Below are 11,408 nucleotides of genomic sequence, written 5' to 3' on the forward strand. Positions count from 1 at the left end.
TGACTGGTCTAAGGTCACCCAGCTGGCTTTGTGCCCAAGGCAGGGCTAGAACTCACAGTCTCCCAGTGTCTAGCCTGGTGCTTTAACCACTACACCAAACTGGCTCCGAGGGACAACAAGCGCAAATTAAGTTCACAGAGCCTACTTTAAAAGCTACCAGACTGCAGCAAGATCACCCAGCTCTGATGATATCATTACTTTCCACTTGAGGATGCTATCTTTATTACGATCCAACATTTATTATTTTCTGAAACATACAATTGTCCCTTGCTTACTTGAAGGATTTAGACGTCTTATTTCCCTCACTTACTTGCAGATCTTAAACCATTTGTTTGTTTGTTTATGTCACCCATCTCCCTACAAGGTGAAAAGCTATTAGAAGCAAAACCATGGAAAAGACAAAGACAAACAAGCTCACATGTCCAAATGCCTCAACGATACATACAGAGAAGAAACTGCAACACCAGTTTCCATAAAGAGGCATGTGTGTGGAAGATAAAGTCCAGTTTGGATATTGCAATTGGGACTAAGTCTATCTTATCAAAACACATGGCTCTACTATATCTAATATCTCAGGGGTTGCCACAAAGAAGAGGGAGTCAAGCTATTTTCCAAGGCGCCTGAAGGCAGGACAAGAAGCAACGGGTGGAAACTAAGCAAGGAGAGAAGCAACCTAGAACTAAGGAGAAACTTCCTGACAGTTAGAACAATTAACCAGTGGAACAACCTGCCTCCAGAAGCGGTGAATGCTCCAACACTGGAAGTTTTTAAGAAGAGACCGGACAGCCATTTGTCTGAAATGGTATAGGGTTTCCTGCCTGAACAGCGGGTTGGACTAGATGACCTCCAAGGTCCCTTCCAACTTTACTATTATTATTACTGCTTGGATAGGTTCGCTCTGGCATGTCCACGGGATGTTGGAAAAGCTATTGTTGATTTTTAAAAAAAATTAAGTGAGAAGATAAGTTCCACAAGAGGATTGTGGGGTTACATTATAGGAATACAGTCTTCTTTGGGGGGAAAGTCCAACACTGTATTTACCTTCTTAAAAATCTATATTTACAGCAGGTTTGGATTGAATCAAGACTTAATCATATTTAGAATACAAGTAATCCTCAATTAATGACTGCCCTATTTAGCTGCTATTTGAACAGCGCTTTAAAAAGTACTTGAACTTACAATAGTCACAGCGTTTCCATGGCCATGTAATCACAATTTAGGCTCTTGGCAACTGATGCACTTTTAAGACAACTGCACAATTGGTTTCTGATAAGCAAAGTCAATGAGGAAGCTGTCAGTAAGTTGCAAGCTGCAGTCACATGAAGTCCCACTTAATGACCACAGGTGATTTGTTTAACAACTGTAATGGAACCTATGTCATAGGTTGGGTGTGATTATGTGAGGTTTCATTTAACAACTGTGTTGCTTAATGATGGGAGTGCCAACTGCAGTTGTTAAGTAAGGGCTACCTGTATATTCATTGAAATGATTGAAACTGTCAAGAATAATATGCAACCTATTAATTTAAATAGATTTACTCTGTTTGGATATACTTCAATTCTAGGGGACAATTGATACTTGTAGATGAATAGAAGACAATTAGGATAACAATTCATCCATTCTAGTTATTTTTTTCATTTTATTTTTTCAAATATATGCTTGCAGTTTTCTCTTGTGCACTTCTGAATACACACTGATCACCCAAAGACTCAGTTCTTAGGAACTCAGTTCTTAGGAAACTCAGTTCTTAGGAAACCACAATGGGTTAATGCTCTTTTCTTCACAAGGCCGGCTGAAGGGCCGTCAGTCAGTATTCTTTCAAGAGAAACTTCACTTTTTTTCCTCCAAAGATATGTCATGCTTCTTCACAAATGACCTTTCTTCTCATAAATGCTTTCTATAAAGTCACGTAAACTCGGGAAGACAAATTTTGGCACCAGCAATACTCTAAAAATATTTCCTTTAATAGTAGATGATTCCTCCTCTTCTTTTAAAATACTGTACTTTTGAAGCTACTTTCAAACCTATTATAAAGATTGCTGTTAGGTGCAGGCGCCCTTTTAAGTAATTTTCTCTCAAAACTGTTCAGTGTTTTCCTCCATCTCTCTAATGGGGAAAAAAGGAGCAGAACCAGTGATTTCAGCAAAGGCTACCAAGCAAAGCTATGGCCTACAATGTAAAGTCTTAATTACATCTCCAAGCACAACAGATTGCTGCTGTAGAATGGTAATCATTATAAAAAATTTAAGGTACCTTTAACTTCCCTTTTGAATCTGCCTGGAGTTTAAGTTCAGTTCTGAAGAGTTAAGATAACTGGCACCCAAAAAGGGGTGTTTTCATTGAATAGTGTGATAGTCAAGAACATGAGATTGTGATGTATCACTTAAAGTCCGCTCACCTATGGCTGGATATAACCCAGAGCTTCTACACAGGTTTTGCTCTTGTTCTACTTCTGCATGGGAAGCCCTGTTAGATAGAGTCAGTGGGCAGAGACATTTAGACTGTGTTCTATCAAGTTTCTTCCAAAAATGTTAATTATTTTATTTTGTAGCTCAGAAAGAGGCCGTGGAATTATGTCTGAGGAGAGCAAAACTGGAGCAGGACTATGGATGTCCAGAGTGGAGAGTCCAATCTTTATGTAGCATTTGTTTTGGGATGTTATGTGCCAGGACCACTCATCATACCTGGACGTGGGTTTCACAGCATTGCCATGAAAACTAAATGCACATATTTAGCTTGTCATTCTCTTCCCAAAGTTCAGAATTTGAAATAAATTACAATGATTCCACAGAAGTAACAACTGACAAAAGAAGAATTGACATATAATTGGGCAGATATCTGGCTTCTGGACATTTGCTCAAATTACTGAAAAGTTACTAGTCTAACAATTCAAAGTTTTCCTCTGAATAAAAAACTAAAGACTTTTTTTTCTGCATAAAAGTAATTTGAACATTAAATAAATTATTAGGGTGATTGAATCTAAGCTAGATCACCTACTTCAACCTATGCTTACGTAATGTACTGAATGATGTATTAAAAATCACATAACTCCATTATTTACATAAGTGACCATATATCAACAGGTTTTTTTGTACTAGATAAACTTAATCTCTGAAGAATCATTTATACCTCACTGCAACGAAACCCACTGACATTGCAACTTCTTAAAAGCCCATATTAGTTCTTTGGGTTACATCAAAGCCTGTAAGATGAGAAGGATGAAATTAGAATTTTCCACTTATATCCTTGACTGCCTCAGAAAAAACAACCCTAGTCACCAAAAGCATTTGGTCACATTGCAACATACAAATCTGCATATGTAGACTAAGATAAGTACAGTATGAGCAAGAATAGTGCATGTGTGTACGTGTGTGTGCACGCGTACATAAACACACACATATATATATATATCTTACTTTATTTGAGTTGTAAATTTTATCCTTTGGATGGTTAAGAGTCAAGCATTTTCTAAGAGCTATTATTTTATTGTTAGCATAATTATCTAAATATAATAAATGATTTCATCAGTTTATATTGAAGCCATTATTCTGGCTTATATTATCTTTCTCAGCTATTTTGTTTCTAATGGCCTATGAACAACCATGTTCTCATCTCCCTGCTTTTCAGCAAGTTCCCCCTTTTAAAAGCAGTTGTTTGCTTCTCTGGCATCCATAAATATGATTTAAAAGCAGTGATGGTGCTGTCTAAAGGCTCTGATGTTGGTGGTCTAATTTCAAATACAGCATAAAAGTCCCAAACAGTTGGCAATCTGGCATTAACCACACCAATTAGGGCAGGCTATTTCTAATTCAAAAGCGTAAACAGTAACGCATTGATGAGCCATGCTGTGCTATTTTGACTTCAGCTGATTTCTTTTCAGACAGTTTGATGAGACTAAAACAGTAAATTCAAGCATTTCTATTTGTGTGCTGGTACAGAACTTCTTCATCTGCTTCCTTGGAATCTGGCCAGTTAAAACCAAACATTCTAGTTTTAGCGTTTTACAAATTAAGATACTCAGACGGATAAAGGATACAATCACTGCTTGCTAGACAAGAAAAACATCTCCTGCTTACCACCCAAGTCAAGGAAATTCAAACCTTGAAAAGTAAAATGAGATATACAGTCAGGTTTTCCCTTTCTACTTCTTTCATAGAGAAATTCCTCAGCGTTTGACATCTTAAATGGATTTTGTTGAGGAAAATGCAGTGATGGGATGCAGTGATGGGATTCAACCGGTAGCTAAATTTTGTTGAGTTCAGAGAACTGGCTGAATGCACACCGCTTCTGGAAGTCTGTTCTAGACCTGGGAGGCCTGGAGGAGTCCTCCCAGGCCTACCATGGCCTGCCAGAAGTGCGGGGATGCCACTTCCGGAACTCCGTTCTAGGCCTGGGAGGCCTAGGCCTGCATCCACGCAGAGAACCAATTGTTCAGGGATTTGAATCCCACCACTGGTTAAATGTATAAGATAAAAGTCTATAAGCCACCCAAATGTAGCTACATGAAATATGCACACCCTGCTCCTGTGTGATCTTTTACATAATATTGATAGCAACAAATATTCTGTTTCCCCCAGTGCCCCCTGCCCCTCCCCCAATTTCTCCAGACCATGAATTAGGGAAAGAGAAAACTAGTAAATACAATACCAATTCATTCAACTCCAAGTTATCAAAGCCACAGATTTATGGCTCAGTTTGGTTTTAACTTAGTAAGCTGTATTGTATAAATTCAGCCACTGTAGTATTTAAGCAAAACTAACCACTATTGCTCTGGTCTTCCCATGCAATTTTTCTCTGCAAGAGACATCTAAGTGTTCTGAATTAACAAGATGTACCAAAGAGGAACTCTTGAAACAGTTGTGCCTATGTTCTATTTTGGAATAAAAAAGTGTAGCCTGGGAATGTGTAACCTAAAGTCTTCCAAAGTCTTGAATATGGCTATCCAAAAATCCTTTTAAAATTCCTAACCAACTTGTAATTTTTAATGAGATAGAAGATGGAAAATATTAAACACATAGGAAATAATCACATTCAACGTACTTCATGTGCTTCCTTTATCTACTTTGGCACTAGCATGCCATTCAAACACCACAAGCAGACCCTCTTAGTGTGGGAAGAGTTGTGCACCTCTGGGATGGGAATACAAAAATTCAGCAGAGGACATGCGTGTCTCCCCCATTTCCTTCCTTTTTACAGAATTGCTATGTTGAGTTATGGATCCAATCCCACTCCTTTCCCTCTGCACATACCTGACATTGTCATGTTTCTGGATATAAATTTTATGAAACATCATATCTTCTTTTTTGGCATTAATGTCAGCTTTCATCTCCATGGCAACATGGCGAGGCAGTACAGAAAGCAGGAGACGCTCCTGTGGAATCAGACAGATAAACCAATTAAAACACCTGCTCTTGCTTCAATTTACAACACAGACATGTCTCTCTTTGAAGACCATGCTAGCAAAATGAAACTGTTATTCTGTGATGGAAACAGAGAACCAAACGTATTTCCCATAAAGCCTGCCCTTATCAAGTCATCTAAGATTCTATTCCACTTAGTCAATAAGCAAATCAGGGATGTCACACAGAAAGGGGTTTCCTCCAGTTACAGTTTGGATGGTCAGCTGGCCTTAGTCCCCAATTCAGTTGTGAAATTTCAATTTTCTTATGTGGCTACAAGTCCACTTTCTTATATTAGCGAGGTTTTGTCTATATAGCCATAAGAACATAGGTAACAGCAAGTATTATGAAGGAGAAAAAAGTCATTACTTAGGTCCACTTCTTGCATTTTTTTTCTTTGTATGCTATAACATAGTCACCTGCAAAAACGTAGGCGTGAAATTTTATGTTCCAATAAGTGAACAGAAACTGTCACAACCTCTACAAAGTTAAATGCAGCAAAGTTTTACATATCTGGATATTGACATTATGTGCATTTATTTCCAGAATCAAAGTAAGAAAATAGCAAATATGGCTGGTGCAGAAGTTTTGACACCCCTCCAGTCAGTATTTCATGAGGCTCATTTGGCAGGAATAATGGCTTTCAAAATAATAGTTTCTTTTAGCCAGCTTAGAATCTTTCTGTTCTTGATTTTGAAAGCTTTTCCCACTCTTCCTTGCCATTTTTTTCCCAACTCTCCTTTGCTAGCTTAGAATCATTCCCTGGCCTCCCTGCATGCATCTTTTCAAGGATGCTCAAGTCTGGGAATTGTGAAAGTCATTATCTTTCTTTTCTATAAATATTTCATATTTGATTGGAAAATGCATTTTGGATTGTTGCCTTACTGAAATATCCAATCTCTTTTCCATTTCAGTTTTTTCACTGACTGTAGGACCATTATTTCTGGCACACATTGATAATTTGACTCCAAACTATCATTGACTCCATTTTTCATTCCAAAATGTGTCACGGGTTGCCACAACACCCCACAATATAACAGAGCCCTCCAACCAACACCATAGAATAATTGAATATATCATCCTTTTTTCTCCAAATGTATCTTGCGTGGCTCTGAACAAACACAATTTTATTTCAAAAGTTCAAAGCACTTTTTCCAAAATATTTCAGGCTTATCAAGATTTTCTTTTGCATGCTTTAAACAATGGCTTTTGTGAGGAGATAAGTGGCAAGGTTTCCTTTTGTCAACACTCCATGCAGAGTACTGTTTTATAAGCCAAACTGTACTGCAGACGTATGTTTTAGTATCAACTAACCCTCACAGCAGCTTGTCTGTAGTGATTTGTGGGTTTTATTTTGCAGATCTGACCACTTTTTCCTAGTTCTCCATATTTTGCCTTGATTTCAACTGTTCTATATAGGTAGCATTCCTTAACAGTGTTTCTCAAAACTGAAATTGCTAGTTGGAAGCCTTTAGACATTTTTAATAGTTTTAGACATTTGTTATAGTCTTTCCTGGCTTTGTAAGAGTGAATTATTTTCAAATGCTTAGGCAGCTGCTTAGAGAAGCCCCTGATTGTTGAAAACAGACAGAGAAATAATCAAATGTAAGAGGTTAGAAGGCTCACAATATTTGTTTACCTATTAAATTGTTCTTGCGCGGCATCTTATGTTTTGTGATAACTTGTATCAGCTCACAAAAACTGATTGTTAAAAAGTTTGTGGAATTTTGCAAGCTGGTTTGAGAGCACAGATGCCACAACACTTAGGGCAGAACAGGGCTAAGGTAGTAATGAAGCCGGTTGTTATGGTTTCCAGCACATTACTGTAACACGTTTTGGCTTTTCACCCAACATGAATGCAAGATGGCAGGTACAACATTTTGATCAAAGACCCAGCATTTTTGTACATGCATGCCACACTAGTGCATGTACAAAAAGAGTGGGACTTCAATTGGTATGTTAAAAAGAGTGGGACTTCAATTGGTATGCCCACCATCTTTGCAGTTTGACCCTTCTCCTCCCTATGGATTCACCCAAAGTTGAATCCAAGTTTCACATTGGCTACAAATAAGACTTTTCTAATCTGGTAAGGATATTAAAGCTTCTAGATCAGTGATGGCGAACCTTTTAGAGACTGAGTGCCCAAAAACTGGCCCTGCCCCTGTTCCACCCCCTGCCCTGTCCCCGCTCTGCCCCCCATTCCCCGCCTCGCCTGTCCACAGGACCACTCACCACCTCCAGGGCCCACCGCAGATCATCAAGGCAGCCCAGCAGCGCTATGGTGGCCACACCCTCTGCCCGCGCCCTGCAGCATCAACTGCATGATGGGGTGTGAGGGCAGAGTCTTGTCTACGCTGTCTGGCTGCCATGTCCCTGGCTGCGTTGCTCTGTGTGGGCCACGTTCAAGGGCGACTCTCCTTCAGGGGGGCTGCTGGAGAGGAGTGGGTCGCGGGGGGAGGCAAGGCTGGGGCAACAGCACGTGTGCCCACAGAGAGGGCTCCGAGTGCCGCCTCTGGCACCCATGCCATAGGTTCACCACCACTGTTCTAGATCTATTGGACTTTGCCCATGGAGCCTGAAAAATCAGAGGCAGACTGTAGAAATTTTACATTTTCATTGCTAAACATATCATTATCATCATTTACCTGCTGCTGGTTTTCCCTCTGAGAATGTAGGCGAGCTTGAATGCATTCCCTTGTTTCCTGAAAGGCCTGTCTTTGGGACACCTCAGCTGGATAGTGTGTACACACTCCTACAATGTTTGTGCAGATGAAGATGAGGATGTTGGACACCAGCTGCAAAGATCATATGAGTAGGAGAGAAAGACAAAGCAGGTTATGTTTTATAAACATCTTCTAAGAATAGACCTATAACTTCTACATCTCTTCGCTCTGAAAGCATACAGGAAGATGGACTGTATATACCATTCTAAGAGCATCTATATAAGCTCTTCCTGCAAACCACCGACTTCCAGGTCTCAAGTAGTGATGAAAGCTAATGTACTGTCACCCAAGTGTAAAGGTCTGTGAATTCAATTCCTAGTAGAGTCCAAACTCTGTAGAATAGCATCTGGCTACTCATGTAGAGTTGTCAATGTGATCTGTTCTTTTGATAATGGTTACTCCTATTGCACACTGCTTATAATTTATAAATAATTGCCTACCTGCCAATCAACAAACTTTTGGTGTTATTATACCTTTTTCTGAATCCTTATGAACCAGATGAGTTTTTTTCAAATCAGCTATAAAATATGGTAATTATGAGTGTCCCAGAATGTAGATGGAACAATGGTTAAAGATGTTTATGTTTTTCCTAGACAAAATCTTAATTACTCACCCACAGAGAATCTGGCTAATCCTTTATTATTATACATTATTGTTTAATCAGACATTAGGGCCTTGTAATTGAATTGTTACAGTAAAATATAGGACTACATGGATGCCCTTTTAGGATATGCTTTCAAAATCACTTTACAGAGTCTTATGCCCTAGAGATGTTGAAACACCATTGTAATTCAATGTTTCTTTGTTGATCTTTAGAAATATATTGAATACAGTATCGTAAATGTACAGTATATGCTTAAAATGCATTTCTAAATACCATTTCTACACTGATGTTTTCTGGAAATATTTCAATCTTGGCCCGCCTATCAAACATGAATTTGACCACTAATGTGTCTAAGACTGTATACCTATTTCTACATGATGACTTGTGGAAGTAAACACACTAGGTTTTTGATGAATGACTCCAATTAGTAACACTTACAAGCATTTCTATATATGCATCAAAGTTATATATGGATCATCTCTTCCTTCTCGCATCTGCCTTACATTTCATGATAGGGTTCAACTTTGGTGAAGAGCTTCTAAATTTAATTTCAAATAAATTAACAGAAAGTTGTCTTACTGTGATTCAGCTATTCAACCACATTAAAGCTGACCATGGATTGACCTTTGTGTATGTAAAATCATTCAGTGTGATTTTAAATCATAATTTATGATTCTGTATGCTACATGAACCTGAGCAAATATAATTTGTTCAGTAAGCCATAACTAAAGTATGGCTTCAGGTAGCCAGTTAACTCAGTCTATGGAAATATTAAAGCAACGTAAACAGATATTAGCAAAACTATAAGTAAATTAATAAACTGTCTATTTGATATTGTCTGCTTAAATATTTTAATTTAATCTAATTAATTCCCTGAAGATGTTAAAATGGGACCAATAAATTTAAAATATTTTTACATATTGATATTATGTATTGCCACAATCAATCTTCTGAAGAAACATTATTTCAAGTAATGGCAACCATTTAACAGGTTGCAATAGTTACAGATCTAAACTACATATTATTTTTGTCTTCTGCAAATGATAAAAAAGACAAAGATGAACATAGACATATTACTGTTAGTGTAATATGGGTTTTTGTTTGTGCTCAAAAATTAGATGTTAAAATCTGAAACTTTCCTGATATAGTGAATTGTTGCAATTATTCTCTAAATTATTTATTTTAGATAATAACAGACAATGATAATGTAAAACTGTATTTGATATTGTGTATTTTTAACAGTTTTGTACACTGCCTATGGAAATATGCTATCAAGGCAGTTTAGAAATGTAATTAATAAACAGACTCTAACAAAATTAATAGCCGTTATTTATAGCTGCTGTAAATACTTAGTTTTATTTAGGCCATGAACAAACCATTGTACTTGGAATATGGCTGCAAATCCCTGCTCATTTATCTGGATGTAATCCTGCTAACCTCAATGTTGCTTACTGTATGTATAAGTAGAATTGTTCTGTAAGTAAATTTTCATTTTAATCAAGGCTTATGCCTGTTGAGTTCACAAACATTTCAATGTTGTTCTCTTGGCCACAATACTAAAATGGCTTGCCATTGTTTCTTTTGGTATGTTTTGTTGATTTTCCAGTCTCTTCCAAGTGCAAAATTTTCTTGTGGTCTCCTGCCCAAATATTAACTAACACCAAAGCTAAATGTTGACACTTAGTGGAGGGAGTTTCAAGTACCTTTCTTAGATAGCAACTTAGATAGCAACTCTCACTCCACTAGAGCCATCTGTGCTCCACAAAAGTCTCTCTAGATCTTGGGGGTCTTCCTGAATAACCTGAGAGGGGAGGAAGTGGACTGTTGGGAGAGGAAGAATATTTCTCAATATTGGATCTTACGGATCCCAGTTATTCAGTACAGATAATTTATGTTCTTATGTGAGAGACATTTGTTAAGTGAGTTTTGCCTTATTTGACGAATTTTCTAGCAACAGTTGTTAAGTGAATCTGGCTTCCCCATCAACTTTCCTTGTCAGAAGGTCGCAAAAGCTGTTCACAGGACCCCAGGACACTGCAACTGACATAAATATGAATCAGTTGCCGAGCATCTGAATTTGGATCACGTGACCATGGGGATGGCTGCAACAGTTATAAGTGTGAAAAATGGTCATGATAAGTCATTTTTTTCAATGCTGTTGTAACTTCGAATGGTCACTAAATGAACTGTTGTAAGTTCATTGTTAAATATTTGGGCATTCAAAGAAAATTTGAATAATGTTTTGCTTTAAAGATCCGCAGCAAGCAATGGCCTTATATGGTCGTAGTTAAAGTTTGTGGCTTTTTAAATGAGGTAGAATGCTTTTTGAACTCTGTTAATGAGGAATAAGCCTTTTAAAACCAGGACACGAAGTCTGAAATCTACAAGATGACAGAACGAATTACTGACTGCATTGCCTCCTTCTGAGATGATTAATAGCAAATGGTGCGCCACTGTCTTTCAGGATACATGATCAGGTTTTTTTAAGCTGACAAAAAACATTATAGTATGTTCACCCTAAATCTAAATTAATACGCTTGCTCTTTTTCCACTTGTAGTTTTTCCAGATGATGGATTTATTCTCTGGAGCCCATGTACTGAAGGAATCAGGGAGCAATTCCATAATGTGTGACGGTGTGGGCAAATCATCTCATCAACTCAGCAGTCAAGTACAATGAATTC

The 11,408-nt window shown here is 37.9% G+C and overlaps 1 protein-coding gene across 1 annotated transcript in view; it reads right to left on the minus strand.

Annotated features, from left to right (window-relative positions):
- Window positions 1-8,251, minus strand: part of LOC107285748 (adenylate cyclase type 5-like) — a 76,347-nt gene extending 68,096 nt beyond the window's left edge. The window contains 2 exon segments of the mRNA XM_029283733.1: window positions 5,250-5,371; window positions 8,045-8,251. Of these exon segments, the coding sequence (XP_029139566.1) occupies window positions 5,250-5,371; window positions 8,045-8,251 (329 nt within the window).
- Between the last annotated feature and the right edge of the window lie 3,157 nt (window positions 8,252-11,408).

This window comes from Protobothrops mucrosquamatus, unplaced genomic scaffold, assembly GCF_001527695.2.
Source record: "Protobothrops mucrosquamatus isolate PMUCROS unplaced genomic scaffold, P.Mucros_1.0 scaffold_77, whole genome shotgun sequence".
Taxonomy (NCBI): domain Eukaryota; kingdom Metazoa; phylum Chordata; class Lepidosauria; order Squamata; family Viperidae; genus Protobothrops; species Protobothrops mucrosquamatus.